Source organism: Triturus cristatus, chromosome 5_1 (genome assembly GCF_964204655.1).
Source record: "Triturus cristatus chromosome 5_1, aTriCri1.1, whole genome shotgun sequence".
NCBI classification, from domain to species: Eukaryota; Metazoa; Chordata; class Amphibia; order Caudata; family Salamandridae; genus Triturus; species Triturus cristatus.
The window spans coordinates 315630819-315657321 of record NC_140587.1 but is presented as its reverse complement, the minus strand read 5'-3'; the positions used below and the strand labels follow the sequence as shown (position 1 = coordinate 315657321).

Sequence of the window (26503 nt, the reverse complement as noted above, 5' to 3'; positions counted from 1 at the left end):
GAGGATCGGCTGGAAGAGGTCCTGGATGGGGAGAGCGATGGGGAGGGCCCTGGGGGAATAGTCTAGAGGTAAATATTAGTCAAAAAGTCCCTTCCACAGTAGCTTGTCTTATTTGCTGAGCTCAGAGGAAGGGAACAGAATACTTAGGTGATTCACTGTCCCACAGCAGAAATCTACAATCCTACCAAGAGCATCGGCATTTTTTTAAAAAAAAGTACCCGATATGTGAGATTTGAGCATGAATTGACCTTTAGTGCAAATGAGTTTCCCAAGGAAGAAAAAATCCACGTCCAAGCCCTTGAAGAATGTCCAAATCTGGCCTAGGATGGTCACAACAGTTGCAGCCCCCAAACAGCCCAAAGGCAGGAGCAGCCGCTTGTACTATGAAGTGGTAGGGCGCAGGGGAGTGGGGATACACAAAAAAGACAATAAAAAATTAATACAATTTCACTTACCTCTTCTTGCCGCTGCCTTTCACCCAATCCTTGCGTCCTCATCAGGAACTTGGTGCACACTGCACAGGCTCCCAGCTCCCAATCCCAGCGCTTGCATTTTATTTATGTCCTTGCCTCTGCTGACTTTTAGCGGGGGGGCGATGCTCTTCCACCATAACGGAGGAGCCGCCCCTGCACAACCGTACAGCAGCTTGTAACGGTTCCGGCCAGGAACTGGCAGTGAGAGACCAGGAAGACCCACTGTCGTACTGGTCACTCCCAACTCGCTCTTGTATAGTGAGCACAACCTGGATGTCACGTAGTACCCTAGGCCTCTTTTCTCCTGGACAGTCTATCCATCTAAAGGGCCAGACAGACTCACAGATCCTATAGCAGAAGGTACAGATTTTAAGTGATATCCCCTAACCTCTGGGAGACTGGCTTCCAGACAGACACCAGCCCTGGTTGCACAGAGTCCTATGAGTATTCTGTAGAGCACTCCCATGCCTGGTCTTAAATGGCTTGGAACAGGAACCAGGTGGGATGGTTTGGGGCCCACTTTGATACTCAACATTTAATCCAGGGATGTGAATCCATTGTCTAAAACTGCATAACCGGTATGGTTCTACCTCATACACTTCCACTGTCTGGGACAGGAGTTCTCAATCTCGATCTGTGCTAGGACAGGCCAGGTGCATCCAAAATGGATCCCATTGTCCCCAGAACTCAGGCTCACTCTCACACAGTTCATCACCACACATGTCATTCCCACAAAACATGACAAACACCTGGAATGCCGGCACAAGGTCCTGGGCATACACAAATAACAAACCTTATAGAAGTGGAACCAGAAGGCCTCATTCCCAGTGGCACAGATAAAAAGGTCCAGTCACAATATTGATCCTTCTAAATGCAGCCACTGTCGCTTTATGTACTATACCCAGGGCACGGGCAGTTGTCCTCTGCCCATAATGGGAGCACGCTTGGTGCACCCCTCCCAGTCACAGGACTGGTCCACGATTTCACATAATCAGGGACAGACCTGGGTCTCTGTGTACACGCTTAGATTAGTGTGACGCTAGGGCCAAAATAAAAGTAAGGATACCCGATAAACGTGTTGCAGGGATTCTGCTCAGGAACAGAACTATGCTTGGGACCATAGAACATCATTATGTAGGCAGGGCCGGACTGGGAACCAAAACCGGCCCTGGCAAAGTGCTCGGCAGGCCCCCCGGGCGGTTGGGGGTGCCGCCGAGCTCTTTGCCTGGGCTGGTTTTCAGCCGATTTTGTTACAGGGCCGATTTTGCAGCTATGCTGTAAAAACGGCCCTGTAACAAAAACGGCCCCCAGGGGCCCAAAACTGGCCCCCACCGATGCGGTGCACCGGGGAATTGCCCGGTGCCCGCTACGGCCAGTCCGGCCCTGTTGAGTCTCCATTCCCCATCAACATCCATGGGCTCGAATCTGGCTAGCTCATAGTGCCTCACTTGCCCTCTTAACCATTCCAGAGAGACAAGTGATTTGGCACCCCAAAAACAACACTCCCGACCCTCTCAGGATCGCGGTAGCAGGTCACCCCCTTTCGTTCTCTCACTCGTACTTGTCCACAATAAATAGAAAAGAGACATGAGGAAAGTTAAAGATGTTTGTTTAAACTATTGTGCTCTGTGCATTAGTTTCATCACAACTAGCAAACAAATACAGGTCCGTAAGATAGATACATTTAGGAGGAAATTACTCTTTCTCTTGTTCCGGACTCACAATCCAAGAAGGGCAAGAGGAGTATACAGACTATGCTATTAGACCCAATCATCTGTACGCTTTTATGGTGCCCTAAATATTTAACTCTGTTTGGCACATTGGAAGGAAAATTCTGGCTGTGAAAATATTAATTGAGGCATTATCTTATGAATGCATGGATTATATATTATTACATTATTGTATTAAGCGCATTTTTATTAGTTTGTGTTTTTAATGTTTTATCGCATTATGGATTGCCGGAATGTTGTGTGGTTTAATGGGTCATTTATTTGAATTAAACAAATAAAATTGAAAAAGATAGAGAGACCATTTAGGGTTCATCATTTTGCTAATGATACAAGCATATATTGACTCTACAAGCACACACATTTGCATACACACACAGACACTCTTAGTTTAATGCTGTTGAAATGTTAAAATGTTTCCATATATGGAATCTATATTTGTCCACTGTTCTAAAGCCTCTCTTACAATTCCCATTGCATTTGATTAGGCAATCTGTATAATTATCTTAATTCTGTAACCATCTCATGCCACTTTCATAATGTAAACACTCAGAGATGGTGTCCCATAAACCAAATGTTTTATTGCATTTTTCATATGTTCTTGAATAGCATGAATTAACAAACAAAGCTTAATATGCTAGCAATAAGTAGTAGCCGTCTGGAGCTCTGTGTTCCATATATTTCACAATTATTCTGATGGTGTTTAAAACCGTAGGGTCCGGTGTCACAAGCCATATACATCCAGGATTTACAGCAGGTCCACTAAGTATGTATATGATTCCAATACATATCTTAAACATCTAGTGTGAATCCGGCCCTCGTCAACCAACTCTAGAAACCCTGGGCTCCTGCTAACTTTTCAATGTTGACCTAAAATAAACCATCTTTTCGGAATTTTAAAAATAAAATAAAATGGATTTTAGCTCTCCATCTAAAAGTATGTGAATGGGGTGCAGTGAAAGCCCTTGATAGAGACATAGGAAGCAAGATGGCGACCGTGTGAAGCGGTCGTTGGTGACTCTCGCGAAAGGGTGACATGATTTTTACTATATGATCACCCCTAGCCCCCTCCCACCCCCCCAGAATGCAAGCATATCCATTAAAGGAATATCAATCACTGTTACCGGGTTTGGAGGAGTGGATCACGGCGCTTGTTGAGATTACGGAGATCCTGATTGCGGGGTTTGGAGGTCTCCGGCGGGAGCTCTCCAGGTCTTCGGATCAGTGCTGGCTCTACGGCGGTGTTCCAGTTTCCACCACGATGCCACCCAAATCCAGCGCAAGGGGCAGGGGGGGCACCCTGCGGGCTGCTCCAGAGGATCCCTCGCGGAGAGAGGTGACTGGACCGGAGACGACCCTTGGACGAAGGCTGAAGCCTCGCATCGAGAATCCCACAGACGGGAAGGGGAGGGACGCCAGCCCGCAGCCCCAGCCACCGCGGGTCGTAGTTTCTGCAATTTATTTGCTTCGCGGAGCCCAAGGTGAAACACGATCAGAGGAGCAGCCAGGGGCCAGCATTCAAAGCATTCAAAGCAGAAAAGTAATCGGTAAGCCACCGGTGGGGCTAGAGGAAATGGCACGCCTCGAGGAGGGAGAGACGACTCGAGGGATACCACAGGGGGAGATCCACAAGACCCGGTATGTTTTCTCCCCAGATTGCCCAGACTTATCCCCAAACCTCGCAGAGGAGCGTAATGATGAGCTGCCTCTCCGGGATATAGCTATTGCTCCTAAGCCTACTGGAGGGGGCCCTGTTGGCACTTTGCCCCAACAAGAAGACACAAATAGGCTCACCCAGGGGGGCTCAGGAGGTCTTGCCAACAAGGGGGGCCCCCCGAAAGAGGTGGCTGATGAGGCCAAGGAATCCCCGGTTGAGAACCCAGGGGGGGCTGGACACCATATAAAGCCAAACCTTAGGAGAAAGGAGTTGGTGAAGGAGCTAAAAGGGTCTGTAAGGGCACATAGGCCCCCTGGGGAGAAAGATGTTGACTCAGAAGCGAATGACTTCTACTCCCTCTCAGATGCTACGTGGTCAGGATTGGGGTCAGACACTGGATCTAACATTGATTCAAGTGAGGAGGATAGCGGCTCTAGTAATGGAATTAGAAGTAAGCAGAACACCTCCGCCACTCGTAAAGCAACCACTAGAACCCCTAGGGTAGAGAGCTCCAGGACAGACGAATTGCGATGGGACTATTCCCTTGGGGATCAGCTGGTAGGCAATGGTAAACAATCAAACAATCAACCAACTAAGGAGACAGTAACCTCCCCTCCTCCCCCCACATTGGAGTCAATCCTACAGTGTGTTGTAGCACATCGGGAGGAAGCTAGAACGGAGAGCAAACGAGCATAAAATGTAGCAAGGAAACTTCAGGGAGCTGTTAGAAGAATCGGGAAAACATGTAATAACATCTGCGATCGGATGACAGAAGTCGAATCTAGAACTGCTACATTAGAGGCGGATCTCGCAGGCTCAAAGGGGCAAATGGAAGCGCATGAGGCGCAACTGGTAGACATTCAATGGAAGCTCGAAGAGAGCGAGAACCGCCAAAGAAGGAACAACCTGCGATTCCTTGGGATTCCGGAAGCAAAAGAAGGGAATTTATGGTACGGTTGTTGAAGGAAACCTTCCCTGATCTAGAGGGTTGGAGTTGGTCCCAGGAAATCCAGAGGGCGCACCGAGTTCCATTTAATCTGCGCCAGCCAACTCGCCCCGATGCTAAGCCTCGGGCAATACTTGTCTATTTTGGAAATTTCCTCTTGAGGCAAAAGGTTTTCGAGAAGGCTAGACCAGATGCACAATATACAACTGATGGGTATTCTTTCTTTACCAGGCCAGACTTTTGCCACACCACAGTGGAGCGAAGATGGCGTCTACGACAAATGATTAATCAGTTCCAGGAAAAGGGGGCACAAGCCTTCTTATTAAATCCGGCCCGTCTTAAGGTCATTTGGAAGGATCATGTTAGAGTCTTTATGTCAGAAATTAAGGCCAAAGAATTCTTGGACAGAGGAGGGACTTGATCTCTGATGTTTGCTCGCTGATAGATAGATGTCGGAGACATGCCTGATGCTAGAGAATAATATCTTGAATTTAACCAGAATTGTTCTAGCTACCCCCCTCTAGCCACAATTTGGGTATGGTTTGGTTTATTAATTTGGTGCTAAATATGGTGTGGTCTCAATAAATAGAAAGTGGTTAAATTAAATGAGGGAGTGGTCGGGAGAGGTTTGGAGACGGTGATCAACGACATAATTTGTTTTTTTTTTCTATATATGTCACCCTAGCGAGAATTTCACCATTCATCACCCACAGACCTAGACAGGTCTGTTGTTTCACGATACAGGGTGGGGGGAGAGTGGGATGTGGGGTGGGTGGTTTTCGGGGGGGGGGGAAAGGGGAAGGGGGGGCTGAGGGGGGAGGGAGGGAAGGGGAAATAAAAAACAAAAAATTCAGGAAAATAGAACATTGTCTTAAAAACAAGCTTGGATGTCAGGAAAATCGAATGTATGGTTTAAGAGGGAGAGCAGGTAATAAGGGAAAAATACAGGGATGGGTAAGTTAACTCTCTGTACTATAAATATTGGGGGATTAAACGACCGAGCAAAGAGAGGCAGGACTGCAGAAATGCTCCGCAGTCTGGGTATGGATATTATATGCCAGCAGGAGACTCACATGCCTTGGCAGAAGAGAGATCTTATTAATATTCCAGGTTATACTCTAGCTATCTGCTCATTGCAGACTTTTAACACCAGAGGGGTTGCCATCCATGTATCTAACCGGCTTCTTCCTATAAAACGGACATTATCAGATAAATGGGGTAGGTGGGCTATCGCCCTAATTCCCAGCCTCGGCACGCTCTGCACTATTTACGGGTCTAATCTAGACGATAAAGCTGTCCTGGTAGATTTAGAAACTGAGCTTGCTTCCTGGCCATCCCCACTGATTATCTGCGGAGATTTTAATGTTCATATTGATGTTAATGGGGTGGGCAGGGGTGGATATCAAGGTAGGAAACCTCAAGTTTTTCATGCCCTACAAACATTAATAGATAGCCATGGACTGGCAGATGTATGGCCGATTAAAAAAGCAGGAGACCCAGGGTATACTTATTATTCATGCCCACACAGAAAATATGTAAGGCTGGACTACTTTCTTGTGTCCACCCCCTTATTAGGGAAAGCTCAGATTAAGAAATTACCTAAAGTCTTCTCGGATCATAATCCTCTGGTACTGGATTTAGAAATCCCGGAGTATATCAAAACTCCTGTAAAATGGACCTTTGATAAAAAGCTACTGGTTACTAAAGCTTTCACTGACCATATCAAAAGCTGGACTACACAGTTTTTCGATGTCAATAGATACAGCACATCAAGGGAAAATGTATGGGACACTTTCAAGGCAGGATTTAGGGGGGAGACAATCAGTTTTGTGGGATATCACAGGAAGAAAAAGCGAGAGGAAATAATTATACTCATGAAAGAACTGAGCAGGTATGAAACAGAACATATGGCAACTATTGTTCACAAACAGACTCAGCTGCAATCGGATGTCGAATTAAAAGTAATTTGCACCAAGGCTAAAATAAATGGTTTCTATAATAAAATCATAGCCGAAAGGTTTCAAACAGGTCGCCAAGATCACTATGAATATGGAGAAAGGACAGGGAAACACCTCGCCCTTCGGATCAGACAAAGGGTCGCTGCAAGCCATATTACGAGGATGAAAAGAAAAGACGGCACTATTGCCACTGAATCCCAAGAGATAGTTGAAATATTTCAAGATTTTTATCAAGATCTTTATAACTCTAGGCTAACTGATTCAGTAGTAGGGAGTGTAAACACAGGTTCAGATCTATTGCCGTGGATCCAAGACTTAGAGGCGGATATTACGTTGGAGGAGGTCAATGATGCACTAGGGAGTATGGCTTCAGGGAAGGCGGCAGGCCCGGATGGGCTACCGATCGAGATCTATAAAATCTTGCACAGAGAGCTCGTCCATCTTCTTCTTGACTTGTTCTTAGCAGTACAGCAAAAAGGAGTTCCACCTAAATCATGGCAACAGACTAATATAGTTATCTTCGGGAAGGCAATGGAAGACCCAGCTTCCTATAGACCGATTACTCTGATAAACTCGGATGAAAAGCTTTATTCTAAAATCTTAGCGCGTAGGTTATCCAAGATAATTGACTCTTTGGTAAGCCCGTGGCAACACGGTTTCATCCCGGGGAGAGGCACAACGGACCACATCCAAAGGGTAATCTCTCTATTTAACATCGCAGAGATCTCTGGGCAACAGATGTCCTTAATCTTATTGGACGCTAAAAAAGCGTTCGATCAAGTAGAGTGGGCATATCTTTGGCAAAATCTAAGGCTAAACGGCTTTGGACCACGCATCTTAACAGCCCTAAGAGCCATGCATGTTCAATCCAATGCGAAAATATTATTGATGGGGCAGGAGTCGAAGAAGGTTATGATTGCTAGAGGTACAAGGCAGGGCTGCCCATGCTCTCCAATCCTCTTTGCACTATATATAGATCAGTTTATCAGAACAATATTAAATGACCAGTTAATTAAACCGGTAGTGGTCAGAGGGTTTAACACTAATGTCCTAGCTTACGCTGATGACATCGCGGTAATCACCTCGGATCCCCAGGCGGCTATAGCAAGGATTGAAACTCTTGCCTGTGAATTTGGGAAGCAATCGGGGTATGGGCTGAATACTGACAAAACTACAATGGTCTGCTCCAAGGCGATTACTTGGCAGGACCCTAGGAGGACGGAGGCAGCTATGTATCTAGGTATCTCTATTGCAGCAGATGTTGGATCAATCTGGGATATTAATGCAGATCCTCTCATTAAGAAAATAGAGGCTGATCTAAAAAGAATGGATAACTTGCATTTATCCATTATTGGAAGGGCGAATGTTATAAAAATGACAATGTTCCCCAAGATACTATATTTGTTACGTTGTATACCTATCGAACCACCGAATTTATATATCAAAAAAATAGAGAGGATTTTTTCCCAGTTTATTTGGGGATACAAGAAAGCCAGGAGATCGCTAAAATTAATGACCCTACCCCAAAATCGAGGGGGGCTGGCGGTCCCAAATGTCTTATATTATTACTGGGCTATCATGCTACAGCAGATGACCATCCTATTTAGACCGAGGCAAATATCAGTACCTCAGGAAATCGAGATACCACCTACCATTTTTGAACTGGCTCTGGGGGATTTAGCACCAGGGCTATTATTTAGACAACTAGAGGGGAGCTACTACAAGAAAACTCGCTTCAAACCCCTCAGGGCAGCCTGGAATGTCTGGCAGAAGACTAGTAAACTATTAAAAATCCCGAAAATTCACCGCTATCTATTATTATGGCGCTCGTCATTCTTTTCAGCCTCACTGAACGATAAAACTGGTAGTAAGTGGGAGCAGGCGGGAATTAACTACGTCGGAGACATTGTCAATTCAAATGGAATGATGTCATTCGTCGAGATCCAAGAACGATTTGGGATTGACCCTCAAATCCCATTTAAATATATACAGGTCAGGGAGGCAATTAAATCCGCCATCAATCATTTTACCAACCAAACTCGCTTCCCAATCTTAGATACATTAATCTTTAAAAAGCCCCAACTAAAAGAGCTATATATAATGATTATGGAAGCTAGTCATGATGATATAGCTAAAATGGAAAGCAAGTGGGCGGACAAATTGGGAAATCAAGATGTGGATCTATGTAGATCCCTGGAATTGTCTAAGAAGGTCCTTTTATCTGCTAACCTCAAGGCTCAGCATTTCAAAACAGTCTTTAGATTATATTTTACACCTGCTAAACTCTGGGCATGGGGGAAAAGGGAGACTGATAAATGTCCAAGATGTGGGCAAGGCCCGGCTGATATGGCCCATATGTTCGCTCAGTGTTTCAAATTGGGTTTGGTTAAACAGGGGATTGAAACATTTCTGCATAATGTTTTGGGGCGGGTGGTTCCATTAACTTCAACTTTAATCTTACTTGGCTACGACGAGACTTTACAACTAGAAACACCTCAAATTTATTTCTGCTTTGCCGCTACAGCAACTTTTCGTTTAATGATTGCTTCAAAATGGAAGGACGAAGATCCCCCGACTTATCAAGCATGGTATGCCAGACTGCACCACATATTTAATTTAGAAAATGCATTATATAAATGTAAGGGAAGCAGAGCTAGGAAAAGGGGATTACAAATATGGGGTCCCCTGATAGAGTAGGAATGGATAAAGGAAATCCTTATCTGTGAAGCTTTAAGAAAATGCATGCATCTTAATTTACTGTTACTCTGAATCATGTATATATATTTAGTTTCATTGTTATTTTCCTGATTAATAACAAAAAAATTAAAAAAAGAAAGCCCTTGATAGATTTACAGCAGTTTTTCACTGGTTTACTGTCCTCTCTCACCTTCTAGGTCTGCCAGTTTGTTCTCTCGGTGAACGGCCTCAACGTACTCCATGTTGACTACAGGACCGTTAGCAATCTCATATTGACCGGCCCGCGGACCATCGTCATGGAAGTAATGGAAGAGCTAGACCTCTAGCAAGAAACCACCAACAGATGAAGAAGGGCCTCATATTGTCAATGTTGTTCAACAACAACTATTAGTACTTAGAGCAGGCGGTGTACACGGAGACCGCCCCAACCAAAGTAGCGCACAGGGTAAAAAATATGAATCTGATTAAGAAAAGGCAGTTTCTTACACTCACCTGCCAATTTCTTGCATTAGCCATGATAAAACTTGAAAACTAGAAGTACTTAAAGTGCCACAGGTGAACCTTAGCTTCGAGGGTTGCATAAACCCACACAAACACGTTATATATATAAAAACTGTGATGTGATCATGTATCTGCTAAAAAGATAATATATTGTGTAAATATATTTTGCAAATATTCAGGAAATTTATGAACTACGATTACCTCTTGTCAGAGAAAATCAGTCACATTGTCTCCAATATGTTAACAGTGATTCACATAAGGGAAACACCCTATTCTTTGGCAGCTTCGAGAACGCAGCTTTCTAATCTTTAAATGTATACGTTAAATTCTCACATAATATTTCTTTTTATTTGAGGAGTAAGGTTGTGTGGCATAAGCTCTAATGCACCACAAGGACTCTTTGGTCGTGGAAGAAGCCAGAAATGTTAAGACAATACCAGACTGATGTGAAAGGTACCAGTAAACACTGAATACAAAAAAAGTGATGGATGGAATGCTTGAATTAATCTCAGCCACTGGTAATCACTCAAGCCACATCACAGTCCATCGTTATTTTGAACACAGTGCAACCTCAGTTTGGACCCAGCCATATGCAAATCAATCTTGACACTTGTTGCAATTGGACAGTCCAGACGGAACTGCCAGGACAGGTCCTCCCTGTACAGGAACACAAACAACCCAGGACAAGTTTCACCCTGATTAGTGGCAGAGTATGCACAGGACCCATGTCTGGGCATACGTATCCCATTTAGGGTGCCACACTGAAGTATACAAAAAAGTGATGGATGGAATGCTTGAATTAATCTCAGCCACTGGTAATCACTCGGCACCCCATCCCAGTCCATCCTTATTTACCACACCATGCCACCTCAGGTTCAACCCAGCTATATGCAAATCAGTCTTGACTATGCTCTGATGGGAACAGTCCTGCCTGAACGGCCAGGCCAGGTTCTTCCTAAACTGGAACACAAGTAACCTAAGACGTGTCACCATGTGGGTGAAAAACAATGGATTGGAATGCGGCCCCAATCAATTTCTAGTGGCTGAGATTAATTCAAGCATTTCACCCATTATTTTGTTTTTGATGCCCCCAAATTACAAGTAAAGGCAAAAAATATAGCCTCATTGCCAAGTGAGGCTGGGGTGCACTATGCCTATGGCACCAAAAATCCAAGCATCAACCCTACTTGAAGATGACCTCATGCCATATATATTTGACTTATTTGAGGTGTGTTGACCTTCTTGCCTCCTAGGCTCTCAGGTGGGAGACATTATACCTTTCCAAGCTCCTTTTTTATACTGATGCTTCTAGCAAGCAGGATAGTTTACGAAATCATGGAATTTAGGGTACAGTGAAGACAGAAGTCATGAACATCTGACAGAAAAGGAGTATAGGGTGGAGAAGGACATGCCTCAAGGCCCAGCCTGCTAGATAAGCTGCTCATTGCACACATTCAAAAGGAAGTCAAAGGTCACATGTACAATAGTTCAAAGTAGGACGCAAGGCACATCTCTTAGTTCAAAACATGTTTTACACCGTTTTTGTGCCTTCATTTATATGTGCTTATTTGTATTTTCTTGTTCTTTCTCTTTTCCTAATATTGCTCATAGCCAGCCTTCACCTTGTGCCTAAGATATTATTGTAAATTTACAGCCAGTTGTACTGACATCTGATCCCAGTAGTTTCTGAAGACACGTGTCTCTGTCACATCAGTTAAGGGACTGTGGTTAAGTTCTGTTGCTATCATGACATTTTTAGGTGATTTTTCCCTTTCTTCTATTACTGTGATTTCTCAAAGTTGATAAGCGTACCATGCCATGTGTTTCCATAGTCCCTTTCACAAGGCTGTGGTGTGACTTATATGTTTGCGCCTCTGAGTATCTGGGTGGAACTTAGTAGATAATCATGTCTTAGCCTGCTGGCCGCACACCACATTTGCTGGGGGGTGGTTGTCAAACTTGCTGAACTCAAGGGTTCTTGCACACCAGTGACCATCATTCGCTGTTCATGGAGACGTGTGGTACAGAACAGGTGGTATTTAACAATAGTCGCAAAATCTGTTGTTACAAAGTAATTGTCTCCTTTGTGCATATTTTTATTCTGGGCGCAAAAAAAAGGTTGCACACTGCACACCAACTTTTTGCGCCTAGTCTTTACTTTTGTGATATGACCTGTGTAGCAATTGATCGCATCACAAAATGTCCAGTTTCAGAGGGTTGAAGAACATTCTGTGTAGTCAATATAAATTAGGCACTTTCTATGTGCAGACCCCTGTAATTGGCAATAAATACAAGGACGGTGGCCTGCTAGACAAAGTCAGATCAAATCGGTCATGGACTGGCTACGGGCTTGCAATCACATTGGGATGTGACAAAAAATGTAAGCGTTCTGATGAACAGTTCAATAGTAATCATTACATGCTACCTCATTTCAATTCTGAAATACCCTATCTGGGTGTGAAATTTTCCATTAATATCATAAAGGGTTGACATATATATCTATATGCTGCATTTTTTGGTGCAATTACTACATATTTCCAAGACATGCTAAATATATCAGGCACCACGATTCAACTGTAATGAGGACTACATTTAAAAAGATCATATATGACAATATTTTCATATTGTTTTTATGATGGGGACCTGTAATCTCTTCATTCGCCATCTGTCTCCTTTCATATTGTTTTTATTTCTAAGTGTCCTATTCTTATTCTCAGATGCTCAACCTTGCGATTCCACTTTCTGTTTGTACACATCCTCTTATGAAGGGGACTCAGCACTTCATCAGAGGTCTTAAACTTGCTCTGTTGCCAGCTTCAGATGCTGTAATATGCTTGCTTCAGGGAAGAGGCTACTAGTGACTTTTGTCCCAGGACAACAATAATACTCATGCTTCTGTATTGTTTGTTATGTTTGTAAATTTTTTATGTAGACATTTGTCATTATTGATTAGTTATTTTGTTGTTTATTGTTTTAGCTTTGTCATCATTGCATGATTCTGATCTGACAGTTCCTGAAAGGGGGCTCAGTCCCTAAGGCTACCTTAAAGAGGGATTGTGTGTTTTGGTGTAAAAAGTTCCTCCTGCCCTCATCCTAAAGCATCACTAGTCTGCCTCTTGATCGGTTATTTATTTTAAAATAGTGACAAACAGAAGCAGGGTTTCAACTTTCAAGTCATTGAAGAAAAGGGTTAGCATGGTAGTGGTGAGCGAAATGAAAGGTACCTCAAATCGACCAATAACATTAGTCTTTTGATAGTAAACTATTGAGCAATCTAAATTCATGGACAATCATCGAGATGTTAGGTTAGATTTTCAAGCATATGGTCAAATTGTATTCTGAGTCAATTAAATTATCATTAATATGCATTAAATTCTTATACAAATGTAAAAGAGTCATTTTGGAAAAGTGCAAAGCTTTTGTCGAACATATCTTGTGCTAGACACTAAACAGAACCCAATTCAGCATTAATACATGTAGCTTTAATAACATTTATTTAATAGATATTAGAAAATTGGAATGCTGTGAGCTCCATTGAAAACAATGGAGTGCTGCGGCCTTCTAATGGCTGGTAGAAGTCCGGAACTCCAACATTTCAGCATTGTCCTTCACAGCTGTTGCTGTAAACAAAGGCCAAGGGCTCCGGGAGACCTTTGTTTTATTTGTTAGAACATTCTGCCCTCTAGTAGCGGAATGTTCTAATAGCCTTATAGCCCTCCGTAGCTGGGTTATACCGGCATTAAAGCCCTACTCCCTTATTAAAGGCCCTTGACTTCGGCTCAGGCCTTTAATACTGGAATGGGTATAGCGGGTATGGCGGGCATAGCCCGCTAGGGCGGGCTATAAGTCTATAGTGGATCACATCTTCCATTGCGGCAACAACCAACACTAAACTATTGTCTATTAGGAAGAATGGCCGAAGTCCTAGTTTAAAGTTTGTTATCTTTCATTATACTCTTTTGAGGTGCTATGTACAATGGGACAATCAATGCAGGATGAGCATTGCTGGGTAACTGAAATCAATGCTAAGGATGCATGTTTCTAACAGTAAGGCCCTGAATCCGAGGTTTCTGCATAATTCCTGTTGGAGCAGGAATTTATTTGTTTTGCGATAAATATTGCAGCCTTGCTGTTTTCACCTGACAGATCTAGGCAGGTGAAACGTTGAATTTTGGGCAAGTTTTGGGGAATGACCCTGACGAAGTGCGAAATTCAGTGTTTTCTGAAGTAACAACTCCGAATGTTATGCTGCTTTTCCAAGTGCAAAACTTGGAATGAGAAGTGTTTACCACACCTGGTAAAATATCTCATCATGTTCCCACCTAGTTGGAGTGGGGCCTAAATGTATCAATACTTTAGCTAATTTGTGGAGGAAAGCTAAGATTTCGAGGGCCTGAATTCTACACTTTTTTGTGCGGCTAAGTATTGTGAGCGTAATATCACTGACCCTTATTCCCCAAATCAGGACCCAAGAGGTAAAACTGGAGGAATTTTCACTCTTGGGCCACCTATACAAATTGGATGAAATAGGATGTCATATTTACCACAAGTGGTAAATACTGTCAGCCGACGGTGAGGCATTTTACTATGTGCTAAACACCTCCAATTTAGAGTTTTCAACACTAAAGTCTGTATGTTTTGCCTTTTGGCAAGCCTTTTTTCCCCTGGTATAGTATGGCAGTCTTGACCTGCAGGAATCTATCGGGAAAACTGTGAGGGTGTGAATTTATCATCCAAACTCGAATTCAGATCCCTGATCAAAAAGGCATTGGAATTCAACACTTCTTTTGTAATGAGGGCTATAGATGTTTAGGCATGGTTTTGTAAAAGAGGTGTTGTCAGGGTGAGCAATGATTGTGAAAAATCCATTGTGCACCCATAAAACCAAAACTTTTTTGATGTTTGTAAACATTTTGCCTGGCCATTCCCACTCTAGAAGCACTCCTATATCAACTCCAGGAAGCGTTGAAGTAACTGTTTCCATACTGTGAATAGGTAGGGAACAGACCCCAAAATTCTTGGCGATATGAGGAATGGGGAGTCTATCCATAAACAAAAGTGAAATACCCTACTGCTTATCTTACTGCACTGACCATCCACAGAAACGTTTTAATGGAGAATGAAGCCTCGTGGAATTCAAAGCCTTGTGTAGATGTCAATGATGGCTCAAGGGTATTTCTCAGAATTTTCTGAAAGTCACAAATCTATGTTACTCATATGTGTATGAATTATAGATTGCCAACGTTTTAAAAATCTGCCTCTTGGTTCCTACCTTAGAGCATTAATTAAACATTGTCATCACTAATACCACAATTGAAAGGAAGGGAAATAGAAGTAATTTGTAAAGCTTTCATTTTTTTCTTGTAAAATACTTCTTGATTATAAATAAAGATGATGTTCTATGTTTTCTCCATCCATCCTGTGACTTCTACCAAATTCGTGCAGTTAACACCTGAAGCTTCCATGTGTATGTTAAATGTGAAGATGGAAGTTGATAATGCAGTAGGTCTGAGTGTTTGCAATTGCCTACAAAGTTAGGTTTGTGATGCTGTTCAGACCATTTGCATTGGGTTTCCTGAACTGTTTCACTGGCATGGGTACTGGTCTGTACTGCGTTTAAAACTGCTTGTGAATAGTGTTCACATTGATGTGTACGCTAAACAATTCTTCATCGCATACATATGGGATTCTTTCATTATTTTGGATTAAGGCATAAACTATTATCTTTCCCAAGTGTAAGTCATACTTGCACCTGGTAAAGCTTGGTCTATGATGAGCTAAGAGTTTAGCAAACTGAGTATACTTAACTCTCCTAGAAGGGAGCGCTCCATGCTCATGACGGGCATCCATTTCGAAATGGCGGCGTTAGACAGTAGAGGCCCTTCTTAGCCCTGCCTGTCTGCCAGGATGAATTAGAGGTGAATGTCTAACAAGAATCACTTTCTCATCAGAACAGACTCCTTGTTCTCTTATTGTCTAGTTAACACCATTTATATCTTAGATTATTTACATCAAAGGTGCAGCAGAATTGACCACCAGAAGTCAATCGCACGATCACCTAACACCAGCCTTCGTCTGGCTCCTTTGGGTGCTTGTTGAACAGCGCATCGAATGTAAAGTCTTTCCCTGTGAGATGCATAAAGGATCCGTACCAAAAGATTCTGTCCTTATTGCCCCACATGGAATGTATACTCTTCAGGAGAAGTCCTCCTTCGACTTGAGCCATTTCAGAAAAGTTCGAACTGGAGGACATTGTGAGGTGTGCAGTTTTTCTTATGCCTGTGAAGTCTCTTTTCCTATTCCTCGAGCCACAGATGTAGCGTGCAAACTACCCTGTAAGCCCCTTCATTGGAAGCAAGGTGCCATACATACATCTCATGGCACTCAGTTGACTGAAACCCTCACACAATATGTGAATGTGATATTCTGTGTGGATTGAGCACTCGCTCCAGTGGCATGGATTATAATAAAGCCAAACACGCCGCTCTACTTTAAAGGGAAAGAAGAGGTGTGGCGCCGCGGCCAGGGCGACTGACTCCGGAATCTGGGGGATCACGGTTCAATCCCAGATTAGCCCAGCACCATGTGACTCTGGGCAATAGCTTGCTTAGTCTTCCCGACGGCGCTTAGAGACCCTTACGGGTGAGTGTTCGCGCTTCGCAAATGTGGATATATATAATTGCTGTCTCAGGATGAAAACAGGGAGGGCTGCTTATGGTGCAGTCGCAGGCATAATTCCTAAGCCAACTCCTTCCTTATTGTCGAAAAATATGCATAACACTAGAAATGGAAATACATCAGCTGTTCTGTGTAGCCTGAAACCTGTGACAGCACTGTGTTGATTGATATTGGTGGGTTGTTTTAGATGGATACCTTCAAAAGGGGTTATACATGTGCATACATGATAGTGAATGCACTTAGTGCTTAACTTACCTCAAATTGTTGTTGGACAACAACGGGCGCCTCCCTGTCTGTAACTTTGGAAGAATAATCACTTACATTAATATTGATAGGACACTATTATAGAGATAATATATAGGACAGGCAACGTGCCTTGAGCAATGTGAAACCAGCAGCTTATGATGCCAGCATTATAAGGTGTGCGTGGGGTAGGGTAACCAGTGATAACACGGTTTCCCTTGCTATCCTTTACTGACAAATGTTCTGGAAAATACATTTTAGCAATCTCATGTTCTCATAAAACCTCACACTATAGTGTTTGATTCTGTTGCACACAAAAATCTTTTTTTTTTCTTAAAAATTGGTATTTATAGTTGGAAGATGAAATCTCCCAAGTTACAATTTATTGACAATCATTAGAGAAAATGCTGTATATATTTAAAGACATAAAAAATGCTAATAATTCTTTTAATTTTAAAACCAAACGGTAAAATGAAAATCAATTCAAAATAACAAAATAAATTGTTCAGTGTTAATCATTTTGAACAGGTTAAATTGAATTATATACAATTGAAAGGCTGTGTGCTTGGCAAGGTAGGCATGACGCATGAGGTATGAGGGCTCTGCTGTAAGAAGGTGTAATGGAGAGGAATTTAGTGAAACTTATTTCAGGTACATGGGAGATGTCACCCTCAACCTCGATGAAAAGCTTGCTGGGGCTATTTACAAAAATGTAAAATTAACCATCTTTTGTATTTTAAAAAACCTATATATAAGATGCAAAAAAAAAAAAGATGAAGCTAAGGCGAGATATATAAAACCATGTTTTCATCAAAATTATAGTACACGTAGAACAATAGACCATTTTAAGAGATGTTTTGGGAAAGAAATGTTGGCAAAATATGGTAAGAAAAAAGATTTTAACATAAGAAATCGAGCTTGAAAAACACTATAGAGACAGTGGCAAGTTTAATGTGCAACTGCTGCTGAGCCTTGTAAGTATTTAGCCATGATCACTTCACCGTTCACCTCGAGTAGTACTGTAAAATCCCTCTATAATTTTAGCAATGTGCATATTTGGGGGTCCCTCGAAGTCTCCAGCTGTCTGATGTTCTGTGAGATAAATTGCATGTACCATAGTCTGAAAGGCTGCTCAGATTTTATGACTACATCTTTAGAACCAGTGTATTCTGCTATCTTAATTTTATGACTTTTTAAGGAACCAAAAATGTCATCTTTTCTAAACTGGGAACGGCTTGAAACTTATTTGTAGCACTTCTACTGACATTGATTGCAGTGGATCCGTAAAACAGCACATGCAATGAAGGGAAAGCAGGATTTGTTTGGTAGATATGCATCTCCCCCTAGTGCTTAATGCTGCTCATAGCAGCTCTTTGAATGTGTTCATGACACTGTGCAGTAACAAACGTTCTTGTCTGTGTTAAAAGGATGTATGTTGAAATGATCATGCCACGCTGTACTTTCATATTCTTCTTCTTTTTGTCACTTGAATGTCTATTTCCTAACATGAAATTTTAAGGCAAGCTGTCAAAATAAAATGTGCTCTTGTGACAAAGTACCATCAGTTTCTAGTTCTTATTATTCCTCTTTATTAACCAATGTCTTGTTTTCTTATACGCACGTGGGCGTATGACGTAAACTCTGTTAAGTTGGAGGTAGTGGCCTAAACAAATGGGTTAGCAGTATTTGAATTCGTATGGACTAAACACTGTGTTTGAAAATTGAGCCACTCAATGTATCTCCATTGTTGCCACTGGCATTTGAGTGAATTCGTTTAAAAAAAATATATATTAAAATCATATTTTATTGATGTTACATTTACAAAAGTACAATCTGAAAATATTTTACAACAATTCTTTACATTTTAGAAAACAAAAAGGAAAACATGAAAAGAATTAAGGACATCAAAAGAAGTTCTTAAATAATAATAATTTTGAAATAGACTCATTATGCTCTCCTTATCATTCAGACACTTCTGAACTCCTCCCTGCGTGAATCTACTGTTCCAGAGGAATGGAAAAGGGCCCTCGTAGTGCCACTGTTAAAAAAACCTGGTGCAGACCCTAAGATACTGGCCAACTTTAGACCTATTTCTCTGCTGCCCTTATTTTCAAAAATCCTGGAAAGGCATGTCAACATTCACCTCACATCTCACGTGGAGACCTCAGGCTTTCTTCATCCATCCCAATCGGGTTTCCGCTCCCATTTCTCCACCGAAACCACTCTTCTGGGGGGTCACCGAGAACCTACGCTCCCGCCTTGACCATGGAGAGACCATGGCGCTTATTCTTCTAGATTTAAGCGCTGCATTCGATACGGTCTCACATTCCATCCTTCTGAATGCCCTAAGATCGGCGGGAGTGTTGGGCCCCGCTCTTGCCTGGTTGGCCTCCTTCTTAAATCAACGTACTTTCCAGGTGGTTTCCTCCGGCTCCTCCTCCTCCGTCCGCTCATCCGCGTATGGTGTCCCGCAGGGGTCCTCACTGAGCCCAACGCTCTTTAATATCTACGTAAGACCCCTAGCTACCATCGTGGAAGACGCTGGTCTTTCCCTTTACTCATACGCCGATGATACTCAGATCCTTTTCTCCCTCTCCTCGGCTGCTGCAAATTCTCCATCTGCCCTTAAAGTAGGCCTCAGCCGAGTAGCAGAGTGGATGCAGGCTAACCTTCTGAAACTTAACGGAGATAAGACGGAGGTGCTCATTCTGGGCAAGCAAAAGCATCTCTGGAGTTCTGCTCATTGGCCATCAGAAATGGGCCCTCTACCCATCCCAGTCTCCCAGGTTCGTAACCTTGGTGTTATTCTGGATGACTCACTTTCCATGCGACATCAAGTGGTTAAAGTGGCAGCCACCTGTTTTTCCATCTTAGGGTGGCTCCGCAAAATCCTATGGATACTTCCACCCTCTACCAGACGCTCAGTGGTCCAGGCCTTAGTCACCTCTCGCCTGGACTACGGCAACGTGTTGTACCTGGGAGCCACTCTGGAGCTTCAGAGGAAACTTCAGCTTGTTCAGAATTCTGCTGCCCGTCTCCTCTATAAGGTCCCGTGGCGATCTTCCATCTCCCCTTTTCTGAAAGATCTCCATTGGCTCCGTGTTGACAGCCGCATTAAATTCAAGGCCCTTTGCCTTTTGCACAAAATCAAGCATGGCTCAGCTCCCGGCTACCTGAGGGCCCTGGTTCAACAATACTCCCCTTCCCGTTCCCTCAGGTCATCCACTCAAGGCAACTTCCAGATCCCACGTTTTAAACTGACGAGAATGGGCGGACGCTCCTTCTCCGTCGCTGCGCCTAAGCTGTGGAATTCTCTTCCGACCATGCTCAAACATGAACCATCTTTGTTAAAATTCCGCAAAGACCTTAAAACCTGGCTCTTCTCCCATTAACAACTCTATGCGTAATCTTTATTCTACTGGCGCCGGGAGACCCCTTGTGGGTAGCTGCGCGCCTTATAAATCTAATTACAAATACATACAAATACAAATTAGAAATGATAAATATTTTTGAAAGTTTGTGTTGCTTTATCGCTGAGAAAATATTAATTTTCTCCCAAATCATATTTACGTAATACAGGCAATTTCGGAAACACATTCAAATACTGCCAACACAAAACGGTTTGCGTGAAAGGGCTCTACAATAGAACAGTAAAAATTGTCTTTTTGAAGTTTGTATCCACGGTTATTCCAAAGCATGATTCTTCATAAATATAAGCTTTGTACTTCGGTAAGCTTCATATTAATACCACCGATAGAATGCCATGATGGCAGCACAGAGCAGTGGGATGTTGACACGCACAGGATGTTCATTCAATAAAGATGTGATTGAGAGTAGAAGAGAGTGCAAGACACAAATAGCACTAGTTGTAAGTGTCCCCCAAAAGCTTTCTTTTATAATGAGTAAGTCATGTCTGTGCATGAGTAAGATACTATCATTGTTCTAAATTTATAAATAATGCTATTGGCACCGAAGGTAGGCATGCAAAACATGCTCATTACATACCCACCTAGAGACAGTTTCTGGCATTCACATAGATTGGCAAATTAACAACTATTTCTATAGCCCTATAAATGTATATTACAAATTGCAAAGATCATTCATGCTTAGGGTTTTGAAATGTAAAATGTTTGCATTTAGTGTTTTCATTCTTGTTTTCCTAAACATACTGTCCCCATACCTTCAACCCTTTCCCACTTACATTTTCTGAATTTCAAATTAATTGGTGCACTTCACCTGCGTTACACCATTTCCATTTGCTTTTCATAAAACCGTTTTAGGAACTTTTGTAAATCTTTAATGAATGCTCCTAAAAGTCTACAAATGTGTGGTGGTTGACAAACTTTGCATAGCTTGTCCTCAGGACAGGACACCAAGGGGCCTATTTATATGTTGGCCCTTCGAACACAGTGGCTTGCCCGCCTGATTTAAATGCGGGCAGACCATACGTTTGGTAACGGTGGTGACTACTCCGACACCCTGATGGAGTAAGGACCATCAGACAATTGGCTATATGTCCATCCGCCCAGTTAGGATGGGCAGACATATAGCCGTATGTCCCCCTTGCCATGGGAGATGACTCCAATGGCAAAGGGGGGCATTATCTTTTTTATTTTCAAAAAGAAAATCTCACTTTGGGAAAATAAATATAAAAAAGCCAATGCTCCTCACGCTATGGGAGTTACCTCCATGGTGAGGTGGGCATTTTTTTGTTTTCCGGGCAGTGAAAATTGACCGTTAATTCTGCCCATCTAAATTAGGTTGGCGAAATTAGAGGTCAACCTCCAACGGCCCTTACTCCATCGAGCCGTTGGAGATGTTTAATCACAGTGGAGATGGAGTAGTTTCTGCCGTGATTAGACCAAAAGTCTGCCTGTATTTAAATCGGGCAGATCACAGTCTTGGTGGTTTGGATACTGCGCCGCTGTTGTGACGGAGCTTCCATACCATTAAGATATAAAACAGGCCCTCAACCTTATTTAGAAAGTGTACCTTGAGAATTCTCCAAATGGTACTAGACCAGCACATGTTCAGCTTAAATAAATCGAATTTATTGTTTTTTTGGCAAGACTGTGATTTTTTGCTCTGATCGAAGTTAATGTCCTGAAATGAACATTAATGTCAACTTCAATGGCACAAGAATAACATGGACCTCTAACATCACTCCCAATTTGAATTGAAGCAAATACTACCTTAATATAGGTCAACCTCTTTAAGCTATCCTCTTTGAGCCTTTTGGAGCATCAAGTAAAAAACAATCAGAAGGATTCATTTTATTTGAGCTCTCATTGGTATCCAATATTGTTTACTGCACAGTCCTTCTTAAACACCTCCTAGATGGCCGCCATGTTTTGAGTTGTCAAAAGGGTCATACTCAACATGTAAAACGGGGTCCCTGTCAACTAAAGGCCCAAATAATGGGGTATCCTTACAGTGCTTAATTTGTAAAATATGAAATGCAGGTGCTCACATTTTTTAGGAGGCCACACCCACTTCCCCAGCTCCACCCACAACCTCCAGTGGCTCCACCCACTTCCTTTATTGACCACATCCACAAGCCTAAGAGCTACCTCCTCACTTGAGTTTTGCAAGGAGCTGAAGACCTAATTCTTCACATAGCACATCAAAGATCTCACCTGATTAGTGCGCTATACGAATCAATATAACATATTTTAACATTTGAGAAGCCTATGGCAACAACTTCAAAGTGAACTCAAATTAGAAAATTTGTGTAAATCTCAAAATGTACCATTAGTAGGGTCATTCGAGGGCTTGAGGCAGCTTTATAAACTGAAGAGAATGTGCTTGTTCTGTGCTGTTTAAAAGAAAGGAAGGTATGAAGGAAGGAATACATTAAAGAAGACAGCAACAAATTCAGGCAGGAAGGTGAGTAATTGAATGAGGAATTAAATGAGTAATGGATAAAGAGGAAGAAAAGAAGAAAAGAATGTGAAAGGAAGACATGAAGGGATATAAGGAATGAGGGAGAAAGGAAGTGGATGATGTGTGATGGATAAATAGAAAGAAGAAAGGAAAGGAGGAAGAAAAGCAGAAGGAAGGGTTGAAGGTAAGAAAAGAAGAAATTAAAGAAGGGATGAAGGAAGGACCAGGAAAAAAAGAAAGTATGGGATGAAAGGAGGAAGAAGGACCAAGGGAGGGAGGATTGGGAATTGATGAGGGTGTAAGGAAGCAAGAAAGGAAAGAGGAAAGGAGGCATGGCTGGAGGTGCTGAGGGAGAGAACAAGGAAAGAAGAAGATGACATGAAGGAAAGAAAGGAGGTCAGGGGAATGGATATGTCTATGAAAGGTACTGGGTCAAGGAAGGACAAAGGGAATAATGGCTGGGTAATATTGCAAAGAAATTGAAAAAGAAACAATTAAAATACATATCTGTGTCCTTAACGCACCGTTTATGTTTTCAAAGCACATATTCACCAGAGGGGGCCTTGACCCCGAATAAAAATGTTGTTATCCAGCTCAATGGCACTAATTGTATCGACCTCAGAATGAAAAAAGACTGAGTGGTCATATCAAGATTTAAATATATGACCCTGACATCAAACACAGATTCCTGGACTGGATATACATATATGCTCAAGAAGGAAAAACATAAAAGGGAGAGTGAGGAAGGAGGAAAGTTCTGAAGGCAAAGATAGATATAGTAGACAAAGACTGTGAAGAGAAGTGGGGAAAGCAGAGATTGGGAGTGCAAGATTGAAGTTGAACATAAAGAGAATGAAAAGTGGAAAGAGGAGAAAGGCAAGGGAAGAAGAGCAGACAGCATGTGAAAGGAAAGTGAAAGGGAAAGAGATGAAGGTGAAAAGGCAGTGATTAAGAGGAAACACGGACATAAGGCAGATAGTGAAGGAAGAATGGAGAGAAGGGAAGGAGTGAGGTGTGAAGGGGAGAAAGAAAAGTAGATACTGAGGGAAAGCATGAAAAGAGTACACCTCTGCTTTATTACCTATACAGTAACTCATTATGTAAAGTTGAGGGGTGACAGGGCTGTATCATTCTTGGCCTGTCTCATCAATGCATTGCTGTGCTGTCCAAGACACACAATAGCAATTATTTAACCAGTGAAATGGTTTAATGCTATCAAAAGATGTTTTGTGGCATCACAATTGGTAATCCTGATAAAAGTGTCAGTTAAAGTCCCAAGTTCGGGGCTCAGGTGGCACAGCAGAGCTGTGAGTGAAGGGCCACTGCCCAGCCAGTGAGAACTACGGATGAGGAGTGAGCAGCACTGGCAGAGACGTGGGGATGCCCTGATACTCTGGAATTAGCTGAATACCCAGTGTGGGTTTATTGTGCTGCGGCCATCGGAGGAGAGCAGTAAAGCTGAGCTCAGCAATGCCTTCGAACATTGATTTACCAGTGTAGTGCAGGTTCCTAAACTAAGCTGCAGCATTAGGGTCCACAGATGAGACAAGGGCAACACATCCTGGGCATAGACACCCTCTGAAATGTTATCACTTGGTGTAGGCCAGACTGGGCCCCTTCCATCTCTGGGCCCCGGTGCATTGTACCGGCTGCACCAATGGTCACTATGCCCCTGCTATCATCCATTAAAACCACCTTTTCTTGCTTCTGTTCCTCACCTTTTGTGAAACGCATGTTCACTCCTGTGTTTCTAACTCAAGAATACTCCTATTGTTTCGAGGATGAAAGCCTGCATGGCCTCGCAACCCTTTGAACTTATGACTAAGAGGCCAAACACAAGATCGATGCAATAAAAACATTACTCTACTGACTCACCAGGCCCTGCATCCAGGCACTCTCTCAATCATCACATAATTTGGAAATTGCTGACTTTCCTGTTATTTTCTCAACAGTGCCTAGAATTATTTTAGGCTAATGGAAATACCACCTCTCATCTCTAGATTTCCCTCCCCAAGTCACCTATCTGATGTGCTTCATCTTTTCTATTACTTCCCTGGGTTTTTTTAAGCTCACCCTTCCAAAAGTTGAAAGAATTGCAGCCTACACTATGTCTCACAGATTGTGAAAGTTTTGATTCAAATAGTAGGTACATCACATTCTCCCGCGTGGTATGTGCCCCGCTTGTGCACCTTCCACACTGGGCCAAAGACAGCCCAGCAGCCATGGAAAGACACTGTGTGGACCCTCTGCAACGATTGCATGAAAACAAGGAAAAAACACCATCGCGCAGAACACTGACATGGCAGTTGTTGGACGCTCCCATTGCCCATTTACCACCAATAAATATCACCATATAAGCAACGCTCTTGACGCAGTCTGCCATTCAAAACAAATAGCGCTATGAAAATGACATATTTGCCAGAACAGCTTCAAACCTGAGCACCAAATGTGACATCACATCTGGCATAAAATGGTACCCTGGACCACTCAGCTCTTAAGGAGCATTCTGTAGCATCTCAGAAGAACCCTGGGCATGTTTTGGAGGGGGGGTGGAAATAAGGGATTCATGCTAGGCCTGGGCTAAAATTTCGTTCCGTTCACGGAAATTGCGATAATTTGACATTTTCGCGTTCCGCGGAAAGCGCGAAAATGTCAAAATTTCCGCATTCCGCAGCTTAGCGATAATTTGTATCTTGCTCGCGCTGTAAAATAATACATTCTTGCACGCGCGCGATCGCCTTACCTGAATCCCTGCGTTCGGCGACAAGTTTTCTTGATCCGGTCGTGTTCTCCATGAGATGTTGTATTGTTTTTAGCCATTTGCGCTGTCTCGCGACAGTTCGCGCCCGCAGTGACGTCATGCGTCGCGCGATCACGTCTTTCTTCTTGCGATCATGCACCGCGAGACAACTGAAAACAAGATGGCCACGCCCGCGAGCAACCACATGGGTAAGTTGGCGAGCCGCAACCATGCAGAAAATCTCGCGAACATGCGGGAAAAAAACTTCCACATCTTCGCGATATTTCCGCGTGTTTGCGATAATTTTTAACATTTTCGCGATAATTTGCGAAAGTGGATTTCGCAAATTCCGCCCACCCCTAATTCATGCTCAAAAACGACATCACGTTTTTTTTTCTTCCAGCAGTTTAATATAGCGCAATCTCGACTGAAGATATTAGAGCGCTTTACATGAGTGTCCCTGGCTGGGCAAGAATGCCCTTCGTGCAGAGGAGCATGCCAGCAGTGAGCAGCAGTTAATACAAGGTGCGAGTGAGCACATGTGCTGAATGGTTTCAGTTTCTGTTCTCTGCCGTTTCCTTCACACTGCATGAACTGTCCAGGGCAATGTTAATAAAATAATCTCAGACCTGCCGGTGTTTGGGATCTGCTGGTGACTTTGAACTTCGGGTGAATGGAGAGCAGAGCTTAGGAGGCACCGCTGTAACTCCCAGCCTAGCCTGTAGGTATAGCGCCTGGCTCTGCTGTTCCACTCATACACTTCTGTGTGTGCATGGTTCACGGCAGTGGGTTGTGTGTTATTTCTCTCCTGCTCCACTTGTATTGTTTTTGGCCAATACAGTACATGGCCTCGCCCCTCAGCTGGTCTAGGAGTTAGTGCTTTTCATTCAAAGCATGGGTGCCGGCGCTCCTGCCTCGGTGATCCACCATTTCTTTAATCCTCCCCTAGCCTGATAAAAAGTTAAAACAAGCGCAGGACTTACCAGAAGAGCCGAAACAA

The 26503-nt window shown here is 42.9% G+C and overlaps 1 protein-coding gene across 1 annotated transcript in view; it reads left to right on the top strand.

Annotated features, from left to right (window-relative positions):
• The window catches only part of DEPTOR (DEP domain containing MTOR interacting protein), a 652417-nt gene extending 634826 nt beyond the window's left edge, over nt 1–17591 (top strand). Inside the window, exon 10 of the mRNA XM_085605045.1 lies at nt 9656–17591. Within this exon, the coding sequence (XP_085461171.1) occupies nt 9656–9784 (129 nt within the window). The 3' untranslated portion in view covers nt 9785–17591. The remainder of the gene's footprint in view (nt 1–9655) is intronic.
• Nucleotides 17592–26503: the final 8912 nt, after the last annotated feature.